The sequence below is a fragment of the Phoca vitulina genome, unplaced genomic scaffold (assembly GCF_004348235.1).
Source record: "Phoca vitulina isolate PV1807 unplaced genomic scaffold, GSC_HSeal_1.0 scaffold43, whole genome shotgun sequence".
Lineage (NCBI taxonomy): Eukaryota > Metazoa > Chordata > Mammalia > Carnivora > Phocidae > Phoca > Phoca vitulina.
Genome location: NW_022589746.1, coordinates 5,080,835 through 5,100,908, shown reverse-complemented (window position 1 = coordinate 5,100,908; position 20,074 = coordinate 5,080,835). Strand labels below are relative to the sequence as shown.

Below are 20,074 nucleotides of genomic sequence, written 5' to 3'. Positions count from 1 at the left end.
ACCCCCTTGTAGGAGAAGGTGTCACTTTCAGATGTTTCAACTTTTCTCATGTCTCTGAGACAAGAGGAGTCCTTAGGACGAGGAACCTCATTGTGGACAGAGGTGAGATGGAAAATAATTTAATGATAAATCTTTGAAAAGTTATAAAAAATTGTTTTCTAATTGAACTCACTAGTCACTTATGTAAAATACAGTGATGGCTTTGTTATCTACCAACAGAGGTTTTTAAATACTGTATATTTGCTTTGAGTGAACCTAAGTAATAATGCTACTAAGAATCTTATGGGGAGACTGGAGAATGTTTGGGATAGGGAGAGACTTAGAAGAGAAGGTAGTGCTCGTGGGCAGATCTCGATTCTGGATGAGATGGATCAGGAGTAAGGATGACGTTAGACTCAAAAACAGTGACACAGGCCTCCTCTTCTGGTTTTTTCTGTTAATGGCACTTCCATCTACCTAGTTGCCTGAGTCTGACATTTTGGTAATTCCTGATTCTTCCTGACTTTATGCATCAAACCCATCATGAAATCCTAAACGCCTTTCCCCCTCTGCAGCCGTTGCTCTCGTGGAGACCCTGCACTAGTGCTGTTCCCCGCAACGGTCCTGCAGGCCCACTGGCCTCACGGGGCTGCTCTTCTGCATGGGGTCATCGGGGGTCTGCTTCCTCCTCTCTGGAGCTCAGTTCCTGCTACTCCTGTTAGCTCTTAGCCGTCGTATAGCTGGTTGAATTCTGATCTGTGTCCACTACAGCTTATGGTTTTTGAGGACAGGGCTTTTTTAAAAAAGAATTCTATTTCTCCAGTGCCTGAGAGATCACGAAGGGCAGGGATGTGAGTATTTCTTTTAGAAGGCAAGTCCATCTGTGTACGCACAGAGGGAAATGAGAAATCAGCTTGAACTGTGTTAAAGTAATTCAGGTGTGAAATTATAAGGGCATAGAGTAGGGTAATGGAGGGAATGAAGAAAAAGAAAATTGGGGTCTTTAAAAATTAGAATTTGATTTTATTTTCTTGATCATAATGCATCTAATTAGGTGGAGTCTGAAAAAATACAGAACCATATAAAGAAAATAAAAGTCACCTGTAATGTCTGTGATCAAATTAAATCCAGATTCTTTGGCTTAATTATTAATTTTTTCAGTACACATATTCTCTGTCTTGCTTTCTCACTATATAGGCTTATATATATATATATTTTTAATTTTTTAATTTATTTGACAGAGAGATAGTGAGAGCAGGAACACAAGCAGGGAGAATGGGAGAGGAAGAAGCAGGCCTCCCGGAGAGCAGGGAGCCTGATGTGGGGCTCGATCCCAGGACTCTGGGATTATGACCTGAGCCAAAGGCAGACGTGCAATGACTGAGCCACCCTGGCGCCCCATAGGCTTATATTTAAAATGATATATTAACGTGTATGATTTTCTAAACAAAGTAACGAACAGTATACTGTTCCAAATTTTATTTTTCATCTTCACATGCATTTGAGCATTTTAACATGTTGCTAAATCTCCACTATGTAATATTTAAAAATTCAGTCGATTAAATATTTTAGAATTTATTCAATCAGTTCCTTTTGTTGGACTTTTGTCTCAGATCTTATCATTTCATTTGGAAATATGTGCTGCTAAAAGATAAAGACTTTCAAAGGGCCTAAATAGGCTCTTATCATACCTAAAAAATGTTAACGATCATTTCTTGATTTCAGATATTTGGTGTTTAAATTGCTCCAGATGTCCAATAAATGTGTTTGTTCTTTGCATTTTGTTCATATATTCAGCTTTGTTCAAGTATTCAAATGAGGTCTATTCATTGCATTGATATGTCTAGTTTGTAAATTGTGGTTAATCATCTGGAATTTATTTCGGTATGTGGTATGAGCTGTGAGGTTTCATTGAGAAAATGCATGTGAAGATGTTTCAGACTATGCTTGGTCCACACAGAGCCTAAGCACACTCTACCATTATGGTCTTTTCCCCTTTGACCAGCCAGATGTTGTTTTATTGTTTGTTAGCAAGCAGCCCCCGTAGATTTCCTACTTTGTTCTCCTGATTTTCTCTGTTCTCTAATTCAGTAACTTGTCTTGATAGTTTTCCTTCTTTTTAACTTTCTTTTGGTATGTTTGCTTATCTCTTTATGTCTTCATTCTTTGAAAACATTCTTTGGACACCTGGTACACAGCAGGCTCTGAGCTGAGTTTCGGGAATACATGGTCAGCAAGGTGAACATGGCCGCTGTCTTCAGGAAGCTTACGTCTGGTGGTTCATAGCTGAACCCAAACTTTAATTCTTTTGGTTTAAAAATAGAAGCAATTACACGCACACGCACACATACGCGCGTCCCTTAGTGTCTAACGCAGTGTAGTAGTGTTCACATTATCGTGTAAATCTCTATTATGTTGAATCATGTAAGATCATTGGTATTTAGTCACTTTTAACCTGAGGAAATGGCAATTTCATGTAGCTCAAGCTAAGTAAGTTTTTTAAGTTAATAGACTTTATTTTTCAGAGCAGTTTTAGGTTCACAGAAAAATTGAACAGGAAGTACAGAGAATTCCCATACACCTCCTCACTCCCCCACCCCTCTGTTATTAACATCTTGCACTAATGGGGCACACCAGTTAGCTTTCACTGCCCTAGAGATCCCCCCTGCTCCACCGATTCATCCCTCTCTTCTCTCATGCCACCTCCCTCCACCCCCAAACCCTTGGCAACCACTGATGTTTTCTCTGTGTCCATGGTTTTGTCTTTTCCAGAATGTCATATAGTTGGAATCCTATACTATGAAGCATTTTTTGATTAACTTCTTTCACTAAGAAATAGGCATTTAGGGTTCTTCCAAGGTTTTTCATGGCTTGATAGCTCATGTCTTTTTATCCCTGAATAACATCCTGTTGTCGGATGTACCACTGTTTGTTCATTTACGTCCTGAAGGACATCTTCGTTGGTTTTAAATTCTGGCAATTATGAATAAAGCTGCTGTAAACATTCACATACGAGTTCTTGTACGGACATACCTTTTTAACTCATTTGAATAAATACCAAGGGGCACAGTTGCTGGATTATATGTTAAGAAAATGTTCAGTTTTTTAAGGAGCTACCAAATTGTCTTCCAAAGTGGTAGTACCATTTTGCATTCCCACCAGCAGTGAAGGAGAGTTCCTGTTGCCCCACGTCCTTGTCAGTATTTGGTGCTGTCAGTGGTTTGGCTTTTAGCCTCTGTGAGGTGTGTAGTGGTATCTTGTTTTAATTTGCAATTCTCTAGTGACATATGATATTGGGCATCTTTTCATATACTGTTTGCTCTTTGTATATCTTCTTTGGGGAGGTGTTTGTTTAGATCTTTTGCCCATTTTTTAAAATCGGGTTGGTTGTTTTCTTAATGTTAAGTTTTAAGAGTTCTTTGTATATTTTGAACCAATAATTTACCAGATATGTGTCTTTTGCAAATATTTTCTCCCACTCTGTGGCATCTTCTCCTTGTCTTGGCAGTATGCAAATAAACTTTTGAGATTTGTCTTTTAATGGGAAATCAAGGGAACCTGTCTCCCAGAGACTGCTAGGTAGATGCCATTTTAAGCCATAATTCTGACGTGAAAACTCTTTGGAGAGAAAACATTCAGAATCTTGTGACAGATTTGATAGAAGAAACAAATATGAATTTGAGTTTACTTGTCAGTTTTGTTATAATAGGATCGTGCTTGTGGAAATGCATGATTTGTAAAACCTCACACATCTTATAGCAATAGTTCAGAAACTTAGTCTGGCCAGTTTGAGAGAAATATAAAGAAAAAGTATATCCTGTTGAAAGATCAGTATCCTGGCTGACCTTACAGTTAGATTTTATGATGATCCAACTTGATAAAGACCTACACAGAGCAACTTCTTTAGTGTTATTGAACTGCTCATTCATTGGCACTGATGGGATGTCAGTTAATCTTGACTGATTCATTTGTTCATCAAGTTTGTCTTTGGTCAAGTGATGTATTATTGTCTCCTTATATGTAATTTTGGTTAACCCTAATGCAAGGAATACTTTTTTAAAAATTCTTTTTAGAAAGACTTATTTCATAATTATTTACTTTGTATTTAAATTCATATGTTGAATTTGTACAGTAAGAGATATGCTATGAAAAGAAAACTGAGAACATAATTCAGTTTCAAAACAAAATTCGCAATTACATGTGACCAAAGATGAATTTTGGAACTTTTAGTTTTGCAAATCTTCTAAAAGTTGCAACAGAGAAGGACTAGTATTTCTCTTTTTAGTTAATATATTTTAAAATGCACATATGATAGAAAGTAGACTTGTGAGGAGGGTAGGAACTTTAATTATAATTAATACAAAAACAGACATATCCTTGTTTTAGTATAGGAAGCAGAAATGAATTTTAATTTAATTTAAGGTTGTAACTTGGTTTACATAATGTGTCAATTTTCACAGAGATGTTCTTTAGAAAACCTTATTAAAATGTGCACTATATATTAGGTACTTTAAAAATTCTTGCCTATAAATGAAGTTTATACATTCGTGTGTAGATACACATACACATACGTATATATATGGATACACATTTTTTTCTCTCTGCACTGTCTGTAGAACTCAGTCATGCCTAAATGTTCTATTACTTTGTTGTGTTCAGATTTTTTTTTAAAGATTTTATTTATTTGAGAGAGAGAGGACATGAGCGGGGGGAGGGTGGGGGCGCAGAGGGAAAAGCACACTCCATGCTGTGCTGGGAACCCAACCCCAGGCTCGATTCCAGGACCCTGAGACCATGACCTGAGCCGAAGTCAGATGCTTAAGTGACTGAGCCACCCAGGCGCCCCTGTTGCGTTCAGATATTTAAATTCACTTTATCGTGGAAGAAAGAAAATTGACTTAGGGAAATTAGAAACCCTTTGCTCAGTTAGGTTTTTAAAATAAAGTAATAACTATTTTCTTTCCTAGCTCTGTGATTGGTTGCGTGTTAATGAAAGCTGTTTTAGGCGAGCCTCAGCTTCTATCTCCATTGGACTTCCTGAGACATCCTCTTTAAATGCTTACGTGAAGAACCTAGTTCGAGAGTATATTAAGTCACCTGCTTGGGAAAGTAAGTAAGTCTGATATCATTTATATGGATTGATATCACCAAATTCTTTTCAAAGAACTTTTTTTTTTTTTTTTAATTTTTTTTATTGTTATGTTAATCCCCATACATTACATCATTAGTTTTAGATATAGTGTTCCATGATTCATTGTTTGTGCATAACACCCAGTGCTCCATGCAGAACGTGCCCTCCTCAATACCCATCACCAGGCTAACCCATCCTCCCAACCCCCTCCCCTCTAGAACCCTCAGTTTGTTTTTCAGAGTCCATCGTCTCTCATGGTTCTTCTCCCCCTCCGATTTCCCCCCCTTCATTCTTCCCCTCCTGCTACATTCTTCTTCTTCTTTTTTTCTTTCTTAACATATATTGCATTATTTGTTTCAGAGGTACAGATCTGAGATTCAACAGTCTTGCACAATTCACAGCGCTTACCAGAACACATACCCTCCCCAGTGTCCATCACCCAGTCACCCCATCCCTCCCATCCCACCCCCCACTCCAGCAACCCTCAGTTTGTTTCCTGAGATTAAGAATTCCTCATATCAGTGAGGTCATATGATACGTGTCTTTCTCTGTTTGACTTATTTTGCTCAGCATAATACCCTCCAGTTCCATCCACGTCGTTGCAAATGGCAAGATCTTATTCCTTTTGATGGCTGCATAATATTCCATTGTATATATATACCACATCTTCTTTATCCATTCATCTGTTGATGGACATCTTGGCTCTTTCCACAGTTTGGCTATTGTGGACATTGCTGCTATAAACATCGGGGTGCACGTAGCCTCTTTTCAAAGAACTTTTAAGTAGTTTCTCCAGTCCAGATATAAGCTTAACCAAACGTGTGCCAATTTACTGATATCAAACTCGTATTTTCAGCCAAATAATGTGAATAAAGGGAATGTAAAAATATGTTTCCTAACTTGTACTTTATCTGGTCTAGGACTTGAGATTTTAAACTATTTTTGTATGTTTTAAGAAACTAGTAAGTTGCCAGAGTAGGAATTGGACAGAAACAAATTTATTGTACAATCATTGAATCTTCACGGGCTAGATACTGCAGATGTGTTTTTAAAGCCTCTGTAAGTGGAAATATTTGTAGATAAATCTGTGCATCTTTTGTGTGTTTGTTTTCAAAACATGTAGTATGAACTGATTGTGAAACAGTTTTAGAGAAAAATTATGTTTGAAAAGATGGTTTTGTTAGTTTTTTCTTTTTACCAGGTACTTAGTCAAGATCCATTTTCCAGCTTCTTTAGGGAAATGTGTAAGACTGCATTGAGGGAAGAACTATTAGCAGATTCATTAATTAGGATTCTTTTTACATTGCTAATGCTTCTTCTTCATTAAAGTCCTTAGTTGATAATTTGGGTAAATTCATCTTTGAATTTAACGTGTCTGAAATTTCCTGGCTTTGTCTCAGACCAAGTCATTTTCATGTACTGATTTCTCTAATCTGATCATGGAATAGGTTTTAAATGATCAGATAATTATCCTTCCGAAATACATGAGTTTATCTGTTTTTCCTTCTTAGAACATTTCTCTTTCGTGTTTCATTCTCCCTCTGTCTAGTAAATTCTCTGTGTTGTTACTTGGAGGATTCTTTTGTTAGGGCTATAAAAGTAAAGAAGGTTTCGTCCCTACTAGAGTAAACATACATTAAAGTCCTTAAAATGTCTTCAGAACTTGTTTTATAATTCAGAGTAAAAAACAGCATCAGATCTGAGTAAATATTCAGAATCAGATGAAACAATATTTTTAGCATCTTTCTTTAATATTTCTAGGACTTAAATATACTGTTTAATATAATAGGCTATTTTAAGTTTTTTAAAAACTTAAAACTTGATTTCAAGTGCAAAGGGGAGGCATTTGTGTGTATTTTAATATTTTTGTTTGACTTTTAATGCACTTGGCTGAGTGCCTTTATAAAGTTTAATTAGCAATTACTGGGGTAGTTTTCAGAGCAAGTTAATAAATTCCAAAGCAAACAAAATTTAGCTTGAGTTTCTGAGCATAAAATACATGTACTATTCAATTTTGTTTTTATATAAGAACTTATCGGCCAAAGCACTATTTTCAATCAGGTTCTACATCTAAAGTAGCTTTTTCTTTGAGTTTTGGCATAGTTAGTACAGATAGATTTTGCACTGTTGATTCAGCAGGCATATATCAAGTGTTTTCTAAGAGCCGGGCATTGGAGTCACAGAGATAAAAGCTGTATCCCCTGCTCTCAGAGCATCATCTAGCAAGGAAGTTGATAGGTAAGCAGATAATCCCAGCACAGTGCCTTGAAAGACATAGTCAACACCAGGCTGGGGAACCTGTGAAAGCAGTACCTACTTGGAACGGGTAGACCAGTAGTGGGAGGTTACCAGATGGGTGACATCTGACCAGTGGGCAGAAATGAAGGTGAAAAGTAGAAAGGAGTATCCCACAAGGCTTGGATGAACTTGCATCCAGGGAGCTGAAAGTAGGTAGGCATCTGTCTGTCTGTGTATTTATGTATCTGTCAGTCTGTGGCATGGAGCCCAAGAAGGAATGGTAGGCGGCAAGGGTGGATATGGGGTAATACACATACACGTACGTATGCACACTGTGTTGGACACGTGGTACGCAAGACAACAAAACAAAGCAATAGCGGCAAAAGCCACTCAAAACCAGCATCACCTATAAAGAAACAAATGCTGAAGAGCTTTCAGGGCAGGCTTTCTGAATCACAGAAAGTGAAACATAGTTTGGAAGTAGCACAGAAGGCTTGTCAGACCTTGGACGTGCTAAGATTAATCAGAGAGGGAGATACATTTGAAGAAATGTATACTTAAGCAGTCCCTCGGAAAGGATATTTGGTGTCAAGATTTTGTAGTTAAAAAGATGTACCTACTTAAAACGTAACCAAGAAATCTAGAGACATGGAATAGCCCCGAAGTAGTATATTGCAGTTGTACAACAAATTTTAAAAACAGCGTTGAGGTATGATTGACTTACATCACACTGTATATATTTAAGCTATATGTGTGGTGGGTTTGGACCTACGTCTATAGGAAACCCACCAGCATAGCAAGGTAACCCGTTTATCTGTCAGGCTCAAAAGTGTGTTCATACCTCTTTTTAATCCTTCCCCTCCACTTCACCTTTCTCTCCTCCGTGCCCCGGACGAGCCTAGTATGCTCTCCAACACTCAGCCTAGCTTGCATTTTCTAGAATTACACTCACTGTTTAAAATTCATGGTAGCAAGATTTGACCAGTGATTTGGGGCTAAAATGCATTAAGGTGATTAGTAATAGCCAGTGATTCTTTTGTTTCTTTAAAACCATTGTTGCCTCCACTTTTCTAGCTTCAGTGAGTGAAAAGGGGAATTCTCCCTCAGTGGTTTGCAGAGTATGGTTTCCAGACCAGCAACACCAACATCACCTGGAAACTCTAGAAAAACAAATTCTCCAGCTCTGTCCCAAGCCTATTGAATCAAACTCTGGGTGGGGTCTTACCCTCTGTATTGACAAAGCCTCCAGGTGATTCTACACCAGGCGGGAGTTTGAGAGCTGCCCCTCTGCAGCATGGATTTGCTTCGCTGGTGGCCAGGTACTTGGAGAGCACCCCGTAGCAGACAGACCTGCCAGTGGCTTGCACTGGAAGAGCAAGGCGCTCTGTCGTTACTGGTCTGGTACGGGGGCATTCCTCGACATCAGAAGTCATTAAAAACCCACTACAGGGCGCCTGGGTGGCTCAGTCGTTGGGCGTCTGCCTTCCGCTCAGGTCATGATCCCAGGGTCCTGGGATGGAGCCCCTTATCGAGCCCCGCATCGGGCTCCCTGCTCAGTGGGAAGCCTGCTTCTCCCTCTCCCACTCCCCCTGCTTGTGTTCCCTCTCTCGCTGTGTCTCTCTGTGTCTGATAAATAAAATCTTCGAAAAAATAAAATCCACTACACTTCCGATTTATAACCTTCCCTTTTGGTATCCAAGGTGAACAGTTGCCTGGGATTTCAAGCAGGATCTGTGGTTCTAGAACCCTGCTGTATTTCGCTGAAGGAAGTGAGGAGCGCCGCGTGTGCTGGTCACTCCCCCACATGTCGTATCGCAGGCCAGGGCTTCCCGCTCGCGCGCCTGAGCGCACAAGATGCGCAGGCGCCGCTGCCGCTGGAGTAGCGCCCCCGCCCCAGCTCCCGTGAGCTCCGGGGGGTCTGCCTCCAGGGCCGTCCTGAGTGACGTCATTTCAGTCTGGGCTGAGGAAGGACCTCAGTGTACGGGTGGGGTGGAAAGCAGTATGTGAGGAAAATGTTTCCAAGAACAAGTTTCAGTAACTCGTCTTTACGACGTTTACGAGTTTAGCCTACTCCATTTTCCGGGATAGCACCGACGCTGGGATTTTTTAAAAAAAATAGGAGCGGATTTTTTACTGATGGCAACTAAGTGGCCTTTATAGCATTTTAAAAAATAATATATAACAAAGTTTATCCTTTTATTGTATTTTTTAACTGAGTTGTCCTACATGCAAGTATGTTTTTACTACTGTCTTCTGTTCTATTCCAGTAAATTTATGTTAAAATATATTAAATTACCCCCAAAATATATTAGAGCATTTAAGAAAATTGGTTTAAGTTAATTTAAACTACTGGGCTGGAAAACTAGATCTCTTACCTAAATTTTTCTTGGGAATTGAGATGAAAAGTGTGATCTTGCTATAATGATACACCATGAATGAAAAAGAAATCTGTTCATGGCTTATTTTTGTTTAATTGGCTTTTAGAGATGGGAAAATATTCATTTTATCTGTTAACTATGTTCTCTCTTCCAAAACTAATTCTAGAAACTTTGAGTAAATTTAATTTTTATAAGAAACCCAAGGAGAGTCATAGGTTAGTTTGATTTCATAGATGACCTAAACTTTCTTTTTTTTTAGGTTTTTGTTCTGTTTTGTTTTATTTTTTTGAGTGTAGTTGACACGTACCATTATGTTAGTTTCAGAGTAGACCTAAGCTTTCTGCGAGGACAAGCAATTGTCTCAGGGTCCCACAGCTAAGGCGCATAGGACTGGGGCTCAGACACAGGTCCGAGGCTCCAGAGCCTTTGGGTCCGTACCCATTCCATCCTCCTCCTGCTTATATTTTAGGCAATTTTCTCCTCTCAGCTGAAATAACTAGATTTGCCTCTTAACCCGTCACCTTGAATCTCCTCTTGCTTCCCCTACAGTCTCCCTTCCACATTGTACCTAGAGAAGTCTTTTTAAACTACTAATTTGGATCTACAAATGTTTCCTCCCTTTCTTTCTACGCCTTCACTTTAACCTAAAGTGGCTTCCCCTAGGCTTTAGGGTCAAGGAATCCTTTGCATGGCCCACTAAGTCCCCTGGTCTCTTCCCTGGCTGTCTGTGTCACCTCAGCTTTGGCACTCCCTCCCACTCACGTGCCCTGCTGCACGGGCATCCATCCATCCCCTGGAATGTGGCACGCTCTGTCCTCCAGAGGACCTTCGGCATGCTCTGCCTTCCTTGGGGAAGCCTTGCTTCCCTTCACCTACTGTACTCTTTCCCAGCCTTCATGCTCATTCCTCGGGGGATTTTCTCTTATTCCCCAGACAGATGAGGGCATGGTGCCATTTTATACCACTCACTACCGCAGTCATTGTAACAGTGAGCTATGCCCAGGAGTGTTCTTCTGCATTTCATCTCCATTTCATCTCCGTGCTTATAATTTTATATTGATAAAGTGTAATCATTTGGCTGTTTTCTTCTTGAAACATCATCTTTGAAGGATTTTGTTAATGCTTTGCAAACCTCAACTCTTGTTATTTAAGCGGGAGAAAACTGCCTTATGCCTGACTGGTTTGAAGCCAAGCTTGTGGCAATGATGGTCTTGCTGGCCGTAGATGTGGAAGGAATGAAGACTCAGTACAGGTAAGTGTTTCCCAACTTGCAAAGAAATCTTAAAAAAAAAAAAAGGCTAATCAGATTTATGGTGCCTATTCACACTTTCCCGTGATTGAGTCAGGTGTAAAGGTATGGAATTGATCACCGTGTGTATGCTAGAGAAATGTTTAAAATTAACAATAAATTGATAGGAATAGGGGCTTGTTAGTCTTTTTAGGTAAGTTCAACTGTTAGAGAAGGTTGGAAAAACTATATATATTAATCACTGGTTTTATAAGAGAATATTAAAAGAATAGGTTGTAAGATTCTAGCATAAGATTAGGTAAAGAAATTTACAGGGTTTGACCCCTTTGTAAAATGTGTAATTTTTTTTAAGTGTAATAAAGATAAAACTCATTTATATTTTGAGTATGTGCACAAATCAGTTCTCACCAGATTATAATTACTGCAAAAAGCAGTTCCGTTTGCTAGTGTATTTGCATGATACGCAGTTAATTTGATTTAACATCGAATCTTTTTTGTAGACAAAGTTTTAGTATGAAAGTTGGTTATGATGGTTTTTTATAAACCCTAATTCTTTGTATTTTTTGTTAATGTATTGTTTCTGTGACTAGTGTATGTTTTGTTTTGTTTTTTGAATTATTGTAGCAGGGTCTCAGCATTTTAATTTACAAATAAAGTGGGTATAGGATCTCCTTCCTACTTGTGCCTAGAGTCGAGTGCGGTATGTTCTTCCCTGTGCTTTTCTTTGCGAGCGCACGGAGAATTTACTGAGAAAGCATAGACTGAGAGGTCAGCGAGGAGGCTGGAGGGGATCAGTCCCAGGAGGTGCGTAGGTGTCCGGATCATCCATGAGACTAATTCTACTTCATCGAATCCAGTAGCTAACCAGTTCCACAAGTTATAGATGGAAAATAATTTCTTCATGCTTTTGAAATGCTTGATTTGGGCATGTCTTTTAATATCTAGTGAAAAGCGGAGAACACAGAATGTATTAAGGATATTCTTAGATCCTCTTCTGGAATCCCTTATGAAGTTTGGTACAAATGCCTACATGCCCTTGCTGGAAACTGACAGATGCCTCCAGGTCCTGTTGAAGTTATTGCACACTTGCATGTTGAAAGGTTCCAGTGCCCAAGATGGTGAGGATACATAGTTTCTGTTGGTGTCTTGCTTGGTATATGGTTGGTGGTTAGAATGAGAGGAAATTCCTGACCTTTTAAATAAAAGGATCACCTCATGCCTTCAGCAGATATGGACCGAGTATCCCCTGGTGGTGCTGGGGATGCCCTGGCGAAGGTGCAGACCCTCTGCCCTCATGGAGCTGACGTCATAGCGTTTACATTTGCTGGTTACCGTTGTTTTGAAATGTGATTTTATTTGCTTTTATTTGTGTTTTTTTTTTTAAATTTTTGCTCACTCATTAATTTCCAGACATGAAAATGATCCCTGTTTCATATATGTTTAAGCAAGATCCATTTCTGATGGCCACTCTGCTAGATGTTGCAGAGATTAAGCTAAAGCACAAGAATGGTAGTAATTTCATAATAACTTGTTTTCAGATACATTCATCTCTGAACACCTTTTAAGTAGAATATGCTTCATACAGAAAGTATAGTGGTAGTAGAAGCGTTGAGCTCTTTGTTCTTTCCTTAAACAAAGATGCATGCAAGACAGAAGCTGAAGACCACAGACACTAGAGACACTATTTATTGAAGAGCCTTGATTCCCAATCCTTTCCCACCAGTTTCACTTGGAATTTTAGAAATCTGCTACTTGAGAATCCTAGGGAATCATAGGATAACATTGATGGGATTAGATTTTAATATATGCTTATGAAATTTTAAAGCTAGTTTCTGGATTCTGATATTTTTAATAATGGCAGTGAAACCAAATGCTGTACACACAACAGTAACTTTTTATAAGGTTTTTGTCTCCTTAAGGGTATAAATTTGGGTTCATTTGACATGTTTTGACTTTTTAATAGGGTTAGTGGTTTCAAGAGCAGGACTGGGTCACTGGTGCCCTGCGGAAAATTGTGATATTTGACACACACACAAACACACACATACGAGTGTGTGATGGTTTTATATACGTTATGATGCCAAATAATCAAACACCCGTGAACTTACTACTCAACCTAAGAATGAATGTACCTGTTACTCCTCAGTCCCCCCTTTTGCTTCCTTATTTTGACTTTTGTCTTTATCACTTCCATGCGCTTTGAAAGTGGTTTTACGTCATCTGTAGATATCCCTCAACACCGTAGTGTCTTGATTTCCTGCTTCGGAGCTCTGTAGAAATGTTGCTTCACTGTGGGAAGTCTTCTGTAACTTTTTTCACGTCATGTGTTTGTAAGATTCATGCACGTCCTTTCTTAGACTTCATTATTTTCCCTGTTGTATAATCTTCCTTTGTATGAAGACAGCTCAGTTTATGCATTTTCCCAGTGCTAGACTTTGGATTGTGATTCATTACCGTGATGTAGCTGCCACGACCACTTGTCTTCATGTCTTCTGGGCCTGGGTGTGCGTCTCTCCAGTATGTGTATTGGTTCCCAGGGCCTGTGCGTATTCAGCTTTATAAGATAATGAAACTTGTTTTTCCAGTTTTCCATTCCAGAATGTGTACACATTTTATGTTCTTAGCAGCAGCAGAACGTAAGAGTTCCTATAGCACCTCATGCAGATCTTTTTTATGTCACCAAGAGCCAAGGAAATACCTGTTTATAATTATATTAGCCATTGGCGTCCATATGACTGATAAACCGTATCAAGCTTCATTACCTGTAAACAGATCTTAATCCTGAAAGATTGCTTTTATGAGAGAAGAGGAAAATAGAAAATACTTATTTCCATTTTATAAACGAGAAGGCCATCTGGGAGTTAATTACCAGTACCAGGGGCAATGCAGAGGTAATGGTAAAGTCAGAAATACCCAGGAATGCTTCCTGTGAGCAGGTGGGATTGAGGTTTGGCAGTATCCTGCTGTTTGGAGCAACTTTGCCTTGTTGTGTTTAAAATTTTTTTATTTTAATTTTCAGTATTTTATTATGGAAATCCTTAAATATCTAGAAAAATGGAGATGTCATAAATCCCCGTGTACCCACAGCAGCTTCAACATCTGTCATTCCTACGTCTGAGCGAGTACACCTGCTGTCGTTGCCATTTGTCCTCCTTTTTTTCCTTCCTGTTCTTCTTTTTTTTTTTTAACCTGCTAGCGCTTGGAACGGCACGTGGGGAGAAAAGCTGGGGAGGAAGGGGCTCGGTGTGCAGTGTCTGGCGAGATGCCTTTTCCCCTTCTCTTCCCCTTAACCTGCAGTGGTTACTGTGCTGATCCTCAGGGTTTGAAGTTATTTAAATCTTAATGGGGGGCGACTGTGGAAAGCTTTTGAACTGGTGTTGGGGAACTCATTCAGCACATATGTATTGATGATCTGTATGCACTGTTGTGAGCGCTAGGGTGTCAGTGTGGAAAAAGAGTAAAAATCCCTGCCCTTGTCGAGATTGCTTGTATTGCTGGGGTCTGGCGTGTGGTGGGCAGAGGGGTAGCAAGCAGCGACCATATACAATATACGGTAGTTGGGTAAGTGTTGGGGGAAAATAAGGTAGGGAATGGAGGACGGGGCGTGCTGGGGTAGAGGTGGAGGGTTACAGGTGTAGTTGATTGGTCGAGGAAGACCTCGCTGTGAGTGAAGGCAACAGTCGGTTAAGCAGAGACTTTAACTGTTGAGGGACGGAGCCCTGCGCACATGTAGGGGAGGCGAGTGAGGAGGGGCCCATGGGAGAGCTCGCTGTTTGGGGAACAGTTAGGAGGCACCAAGGGAAGAATAATAGGACCCGAACTTTGAGAGGGAAAGAGGGAAATGGTGACAGTTACATAGGACTCCCTCCCTGGGCCATTTTAAGGGTGTGGCTCTTATTAGAGGGTTTGAGCTGGGGAGTGCTGAGCTCTGGGTTGAGTTTTAGAAAGCTCACTGGGCCCTGGTGTTGAGAGAGCACGAGAGGGGCAAGGGTAGAGCCGCAGAAACCAGCTTCTAGGCTTGCACGGCGTACTAGCCATGGATGCAGTGAGTTAGAACTTTGGATGTATTTTGACGGTTTGGCCAGCAGGAATTGCTGATGGGTCTGGATGTGGGCTGTGAGAACAAGAGAGAACTCAGAGGCCATTTAGCTTTTGGAGAAGGTAGACAGATGGGAGTTGCCTTTAACTGAGGTGAGAAAGACTGGAGTCGGAGAAGGTTTTGGAGTAAAGACGGGCAGTTCTGCTTTGGGTAGGTTAAGTGCGGAGCACCCGTTAGCTATCCTGGTGGAGTTGGTGAGCCGACATTTGCCTCTGAGTCTGGAGTTCAGGGAGAAGTGTGGGTTGGAAATAGGAATATGGGGGTCATAGCATAGTGGTGGTATTTAAAGCCATGATGCTGGACGAGAACACCCAGGGAGCCAGTGTAGACAGAGAAGAGGTCCAGGTGCGTGGGGAGCACCAGTGTCTAGAGGTTGGGGAGGAACTGGCATAGGACCTTTAGGAGGAATTCACTACAGCATGAGAAGAGAAAAACCAGGAGAATGTGCTGTTCTGGGAGCCAGAAGGAAGGAGTGATAACTGCACCAGGTGCTGCTGGTGAGCCGAGGTGACCATTGGTTTTGGCAACATGGAAATCAGGGTCACCCTGACAGAACGTTTTGGGTGGCAGTGGGGGCAGCTCAGGGGGCGGCTCTTTCAAGGGTTGTCATGTGTGGGGGAACAGAGACATGGGACCGTTGCTCTGGGACAAGTTTTTATTTCCTTCGGGGGAGAAAATAGCAGTGTTTTGTGCTGATAGAAACGATTCAGTAGAGGGGAGTTTTGAAGATTTGAGGAGGGGACGTCTGCTTCTTGGTGGCTGAGAGGAGGCGAAAGTGCTCGGGGTCCGGGGCACCAGCAGAGGGGCCGGCCTTCGACGGGGTGCTGATGGGGGGCACGTGTGGATGGGTGGGCAGAGGCCGGAGCGGCAGCGTCCCTTTCTAACTTCGGCGTTATCTTAGTGAAAGAGGAAGCCGAGGGATGAGGGGAGCATATCCGCCTGGGAAGGACGATTAGTGGGTGGACTGGGGAAGTGGGGAAGCCCGGGGGTGGGGGGTGTGCGTGGAGCTAGCGCTCATGAATGCGAAGTGAGAGCAGGCGTGTGGCTGTTTGCCTCCAGTCTCATCTGTGAATCTAATTGGATTGGACTCGGGTTGTGATTCTCCTTTTGGTGCATCCATGGTACACATAAATGAGTTTTTGTAAAATGATGTTCTAATCATTTTTTCAAAATTCAAAATAACCATATCCCATTTATGTTTGTGGAAATGCACCTTTAGTTGCATTACAGCCCCCCTTTGGTTACATCGGATCATACGGGCCGGAGTACCTGGCCTTCAGCAGCGGATGCCTTCTGCCCTAAGTGCTTGCTGCACCTGCCACGGTGGGCCTGGGGTCCTCAGTGCGGGGTCTCACTTTTCTCCTGGGGGGCTTTTGTTTGCTGGCCTTGATTAATCTCTGTGTCTACTTGAACTTTTCTTCCCGAGGTAGCTTTTATTTTTTTAAATATACGTAACACAAAATGTACACTTTAACCATTTTTAAGTGTACAGTTAGTGACATTCAGTACATTCACGCCACCATCCATCCCCAGAACTTTTTTGTCATGCCAAACTGAACCTCTGTACCTGCTAGGCGCTAATTCCTCATCTCCCCCACCCCAGCCGCTGGCGACCCCCTTCGTACTTTCCGTTGCTGTGAATTTGACTGTTCTAGGGACCTCAAATCAGTGTAATCATACAGTATTTGTCTTCTTATGTTGGGCTTATTTCACAAACTGTAATGTCTTCAAGGTTCATCCGTACTGTAGCATGTGTCAGGATTTCATTCCTCTTTAAGGCTAATACTCCATTGTACGTGTATGCCGTAGTTTGTTTACCCATTCATCCGTTGATGGACATGGGTAATTTCCACTTTTTGGACGTGTGAATAATGCTGCTTGTGAACATCAAATGTACAAACATCTCTTCAAGTCCCTGCCTTCAGTTCTTTTTTTTTTGGTTGTATACCTAGAAGTGAAATTGCTGGATCACATGGTAATTCTGTTTAACGTTTTGAAAAACCGCCATACTGTCTTCCTTAGCAGCTGCACCGTTCCACAGTCCAGTCAGCAGTGCCCAGGGATCCAGGTTCTCCACATCCTCACCAGCACTCGTTTGTTCGTTTGTTGATAATGCCATCCTAATGGGTGTGAGGTGGTATCTTGTGATTTTGACTGATGAGACAGCTTTTGACCAATTCTGGTACCACTTTTGGGATTCAGGTTACCACTGTTAATTATATGAGGCACAGAGTAGGAAACAAAACCATATACCCCATTCTGGTTGAAGTTTTTTGCACAGTTTGTGTATTGTGATGAGCTGTTAAATTGGAGAGGTGGCGGTGACTGGGGGCCTGGGAGAGTCTTCTGTATTGGGTAACTAACAGGAAACACCATGAGAGTGAGGATGACGTTGGAAACACAGCCCCTACTTTTCTTCATGTCACTTTGTTTTCTGTCCTGCAAGCCCTCAGCTTTCCCTTGGAACCTCAGGTTAACTTTATTTTCATTTCTTTATACTATTATTGAGTACATATAGGAGAAAGAAAGGCAGACAATCTGGAAGGAGAGGAGTATTCTGTTCTTAGCATATTCGTTGGTTATAATGCTTACTTTTATAGTAAAAAACTTTACCTTTCGGGGCGCCTGGGTGGCTCAGTCAGTTAAACTGCTGCCTTCAGCTCAGGTCATGATCCCAGGGTCCTGGGATTGAGTCCCGCATCAGGCTCCCTGCTTGGTGGGAAGCCTGCTTCTCCCTCTCCTGCTCCCCTTGCTTGTGCTCACTCGCTCTCTCTGTCAAATAAATAAATCTTTAAAAAAAAAAAAAAGCTTTACCTTTCAACCATTTGCTCGTGGCTTCTTGACCTGACAAGTGATTTATGAGCTACTTCAGAGGCCAGATAGTATTGTCTCTATAACAAGTAACATGAAAATTTTAAATTAATTCTGTAATTTTTAATGCTATGTGATCTTTAAAAAAAAAACATTTCTAAGAGTGATATCACATTTTGCAAAGTGTTCAAATCTTTTATCTATTTTAAAATTGAGTTATTTGTTTTCATACACTTGTATGAAATGTATATAATGAGAATTCATGATGTAGTCTGGATACAAGTCCTTTGTTGGATATGTGATTTACAAATACTTTCTTCCAATCTAGCTTGGCTTTTCAGTTTCTTAATAGTGTCTCTCCCTTGTAGAGCAAAAGTTTTCATTTTGATGAAGTCCGGTTGGCTTTTTTCTTTTGTTTTATGGATTGTGCATTAGGTATCATGTTTAGGAAATTCTTCTAAATATTTTATTGTTTTTTATTTTTGGATTTATGATACATTTTGAGTCAATTTTTAAGGTGTAAGGTTTAGGTTGAGGTTTTGTTTTTTTGTTTTGTTTTGTTTTGCCTGTGGATATCCAGTTGCTCAGCATTATTTGTTGATGAGACTATCCTTTCTCTGTTGTTTTGTACTGTTGTAAAAAAAAAAAAAATTGGGCATGGCAGAAATAATCCAAAATAGATGGATTGATGAATGGATAAACGATGTGATATATCTATATTTGGCCGTGAAAAGGAATGAATTACTGATACATGCTACAACATGGATGGACTTTGAAAACATGTTAAGTGAAAGAAGCAGTCACAAAAGACCATATATAATTCCATTTATATGACATGTCCAAAATAGGCAGATTTGAGACAAAGTAGATTAGTGATTGTGTAGGGTGGGGTGGGGGGAGTGGATGGGCTTATGAAGGTGATGGTCAAAGGGTATGGGGTTTCTCTTTGTGGTGATGAAAGTGTTCTAAAAAGTTGGCTATGGTGATGGTTGCACATATCTGTGACTGTACTAGATACCATTGAATTATATGCTTTTAATGGGTGAATTATGTTACATGAATTATATCAGTAAAGTTGTTTAAAAATAATTAATTGGCCATATTTGTGTGGATCGACTTCTGGACTCTCTTCTGTTGATCTATATGTTTATCCCTTGGCCAATACCACACTGTTTTGGTTACTGTAGATTTACAATAACTCTTTAAATAGGTAGGATGCTTCTTTCAAATTCTTATTTCTAGCTATTCTAGTTCCTTTGCCTTTCCATATAAACTTTATAATCAGCTTGTATTTACAAAAAAAAAATCCTGGAATTTTGACTGAATCGCATTAAATCTTTAGATCAATTTATGGAGAATTGCCTTTATTATTTTGAGACTTTTGGTCCATGAATATAGTGTGTCTCTCGATTTACTTAGGCTGTCTTTGATTTTTTTCATCAGAGCTTTTTAGTTTTCAGCATATAGATCCTGTACAGGTTTTGTTAGATTTGTGCCCAAGTATGTCTTTTGGGGGAAGCTATTGTAAGTGATAAATTTTTAAAAATTTTGCTTTTCAGTTGTATATTGCTAGTATACAGAAATGTGATTGATTTTTGTGTGTTGACCTTGTATCCCCTGACCTCACTGAAGCACTTACTAGTTATGAGGGGGGTTTTTGTTTTTTGTTTTTTTTAAAATAGATTCCTTGGGATTTTTCTTTATAGACAATCATGGCATTTGTGAGTGGGAACATTTATATTTCTAGAATTGTCCATGGCCCATGGTAATCCCTTCTCCTTTTAATGTGTGCAGCATCTGGGGTCTGTGATAATTTGTATCCTCTCTCTCTGTCTCTGCCTCTCTTAAGACTGGCTAGTGGTTTATCAATTTTACTGACCTTTTCAAAATACCAGCTTTTGGTTTCATCGATTTTTTTTTTTTTTCTCTTGTTTTTTTCTTTTTTAAATTCCCGGTTTTTGTTTTCTTCGTTTTTTTTTTTTTTTCTCTCGATTTTTTTTTTTTTTCCAATTTCATTGATTTCTGTTTTTTTGTTTGCTTCTGTCTGCTTGCTTTTGGTTTATTTTGCCTTTTTAAAAAAGTTAAGGTGAAAGTATAGGTTGTTGATTTTAGATCTTCTTTTTGAAAATGACCTTTAGTGCTATAAATTTTTTAAGTTTTGCTTTAATTGCATCCCAAAACTTTTGATA

At 40.0% G+C, this 20,074-nt stretch overlaps 1 protein-coding gene across 4 annotated transcripts in view; it reads left to right on the top strand.

The window, feature by feature from the left end:
* Positions 1–20,074, top strand: part of TARBP1 (TAR (HIV-1) RNA binding protein 1) — an 87,637-nt gene that overhangs the window by 17,547 nt on the left and 50,016 nt on the right. For all 4 annotated transcript variants that reach the window (XR_004302524.1, XR_004302523.1, XM_032430424.1 and 1 more), the window contains exons 9-12: positions 13–102; positions 4,947–5,088; positions 10,879–10,978; positions 11,921–12,093. Coding sequence is in view for 2 of the 4 variants with exons in the window: in XM_032430424.1 (XP_032286315.1) it covers positions 13–102; positions 4,947–5,088; positions 10,879–10,978; positions 11,921–12,093 (505 nt within the window). In the remaining 2 variants the exon portion in view is untranslated. The remainder of the gene's footprint in view (positions 1–12; positions 103–4,946; positions 5,089–10,878; positions 10,979–11,920; positions 12,094–20,074) is intronic.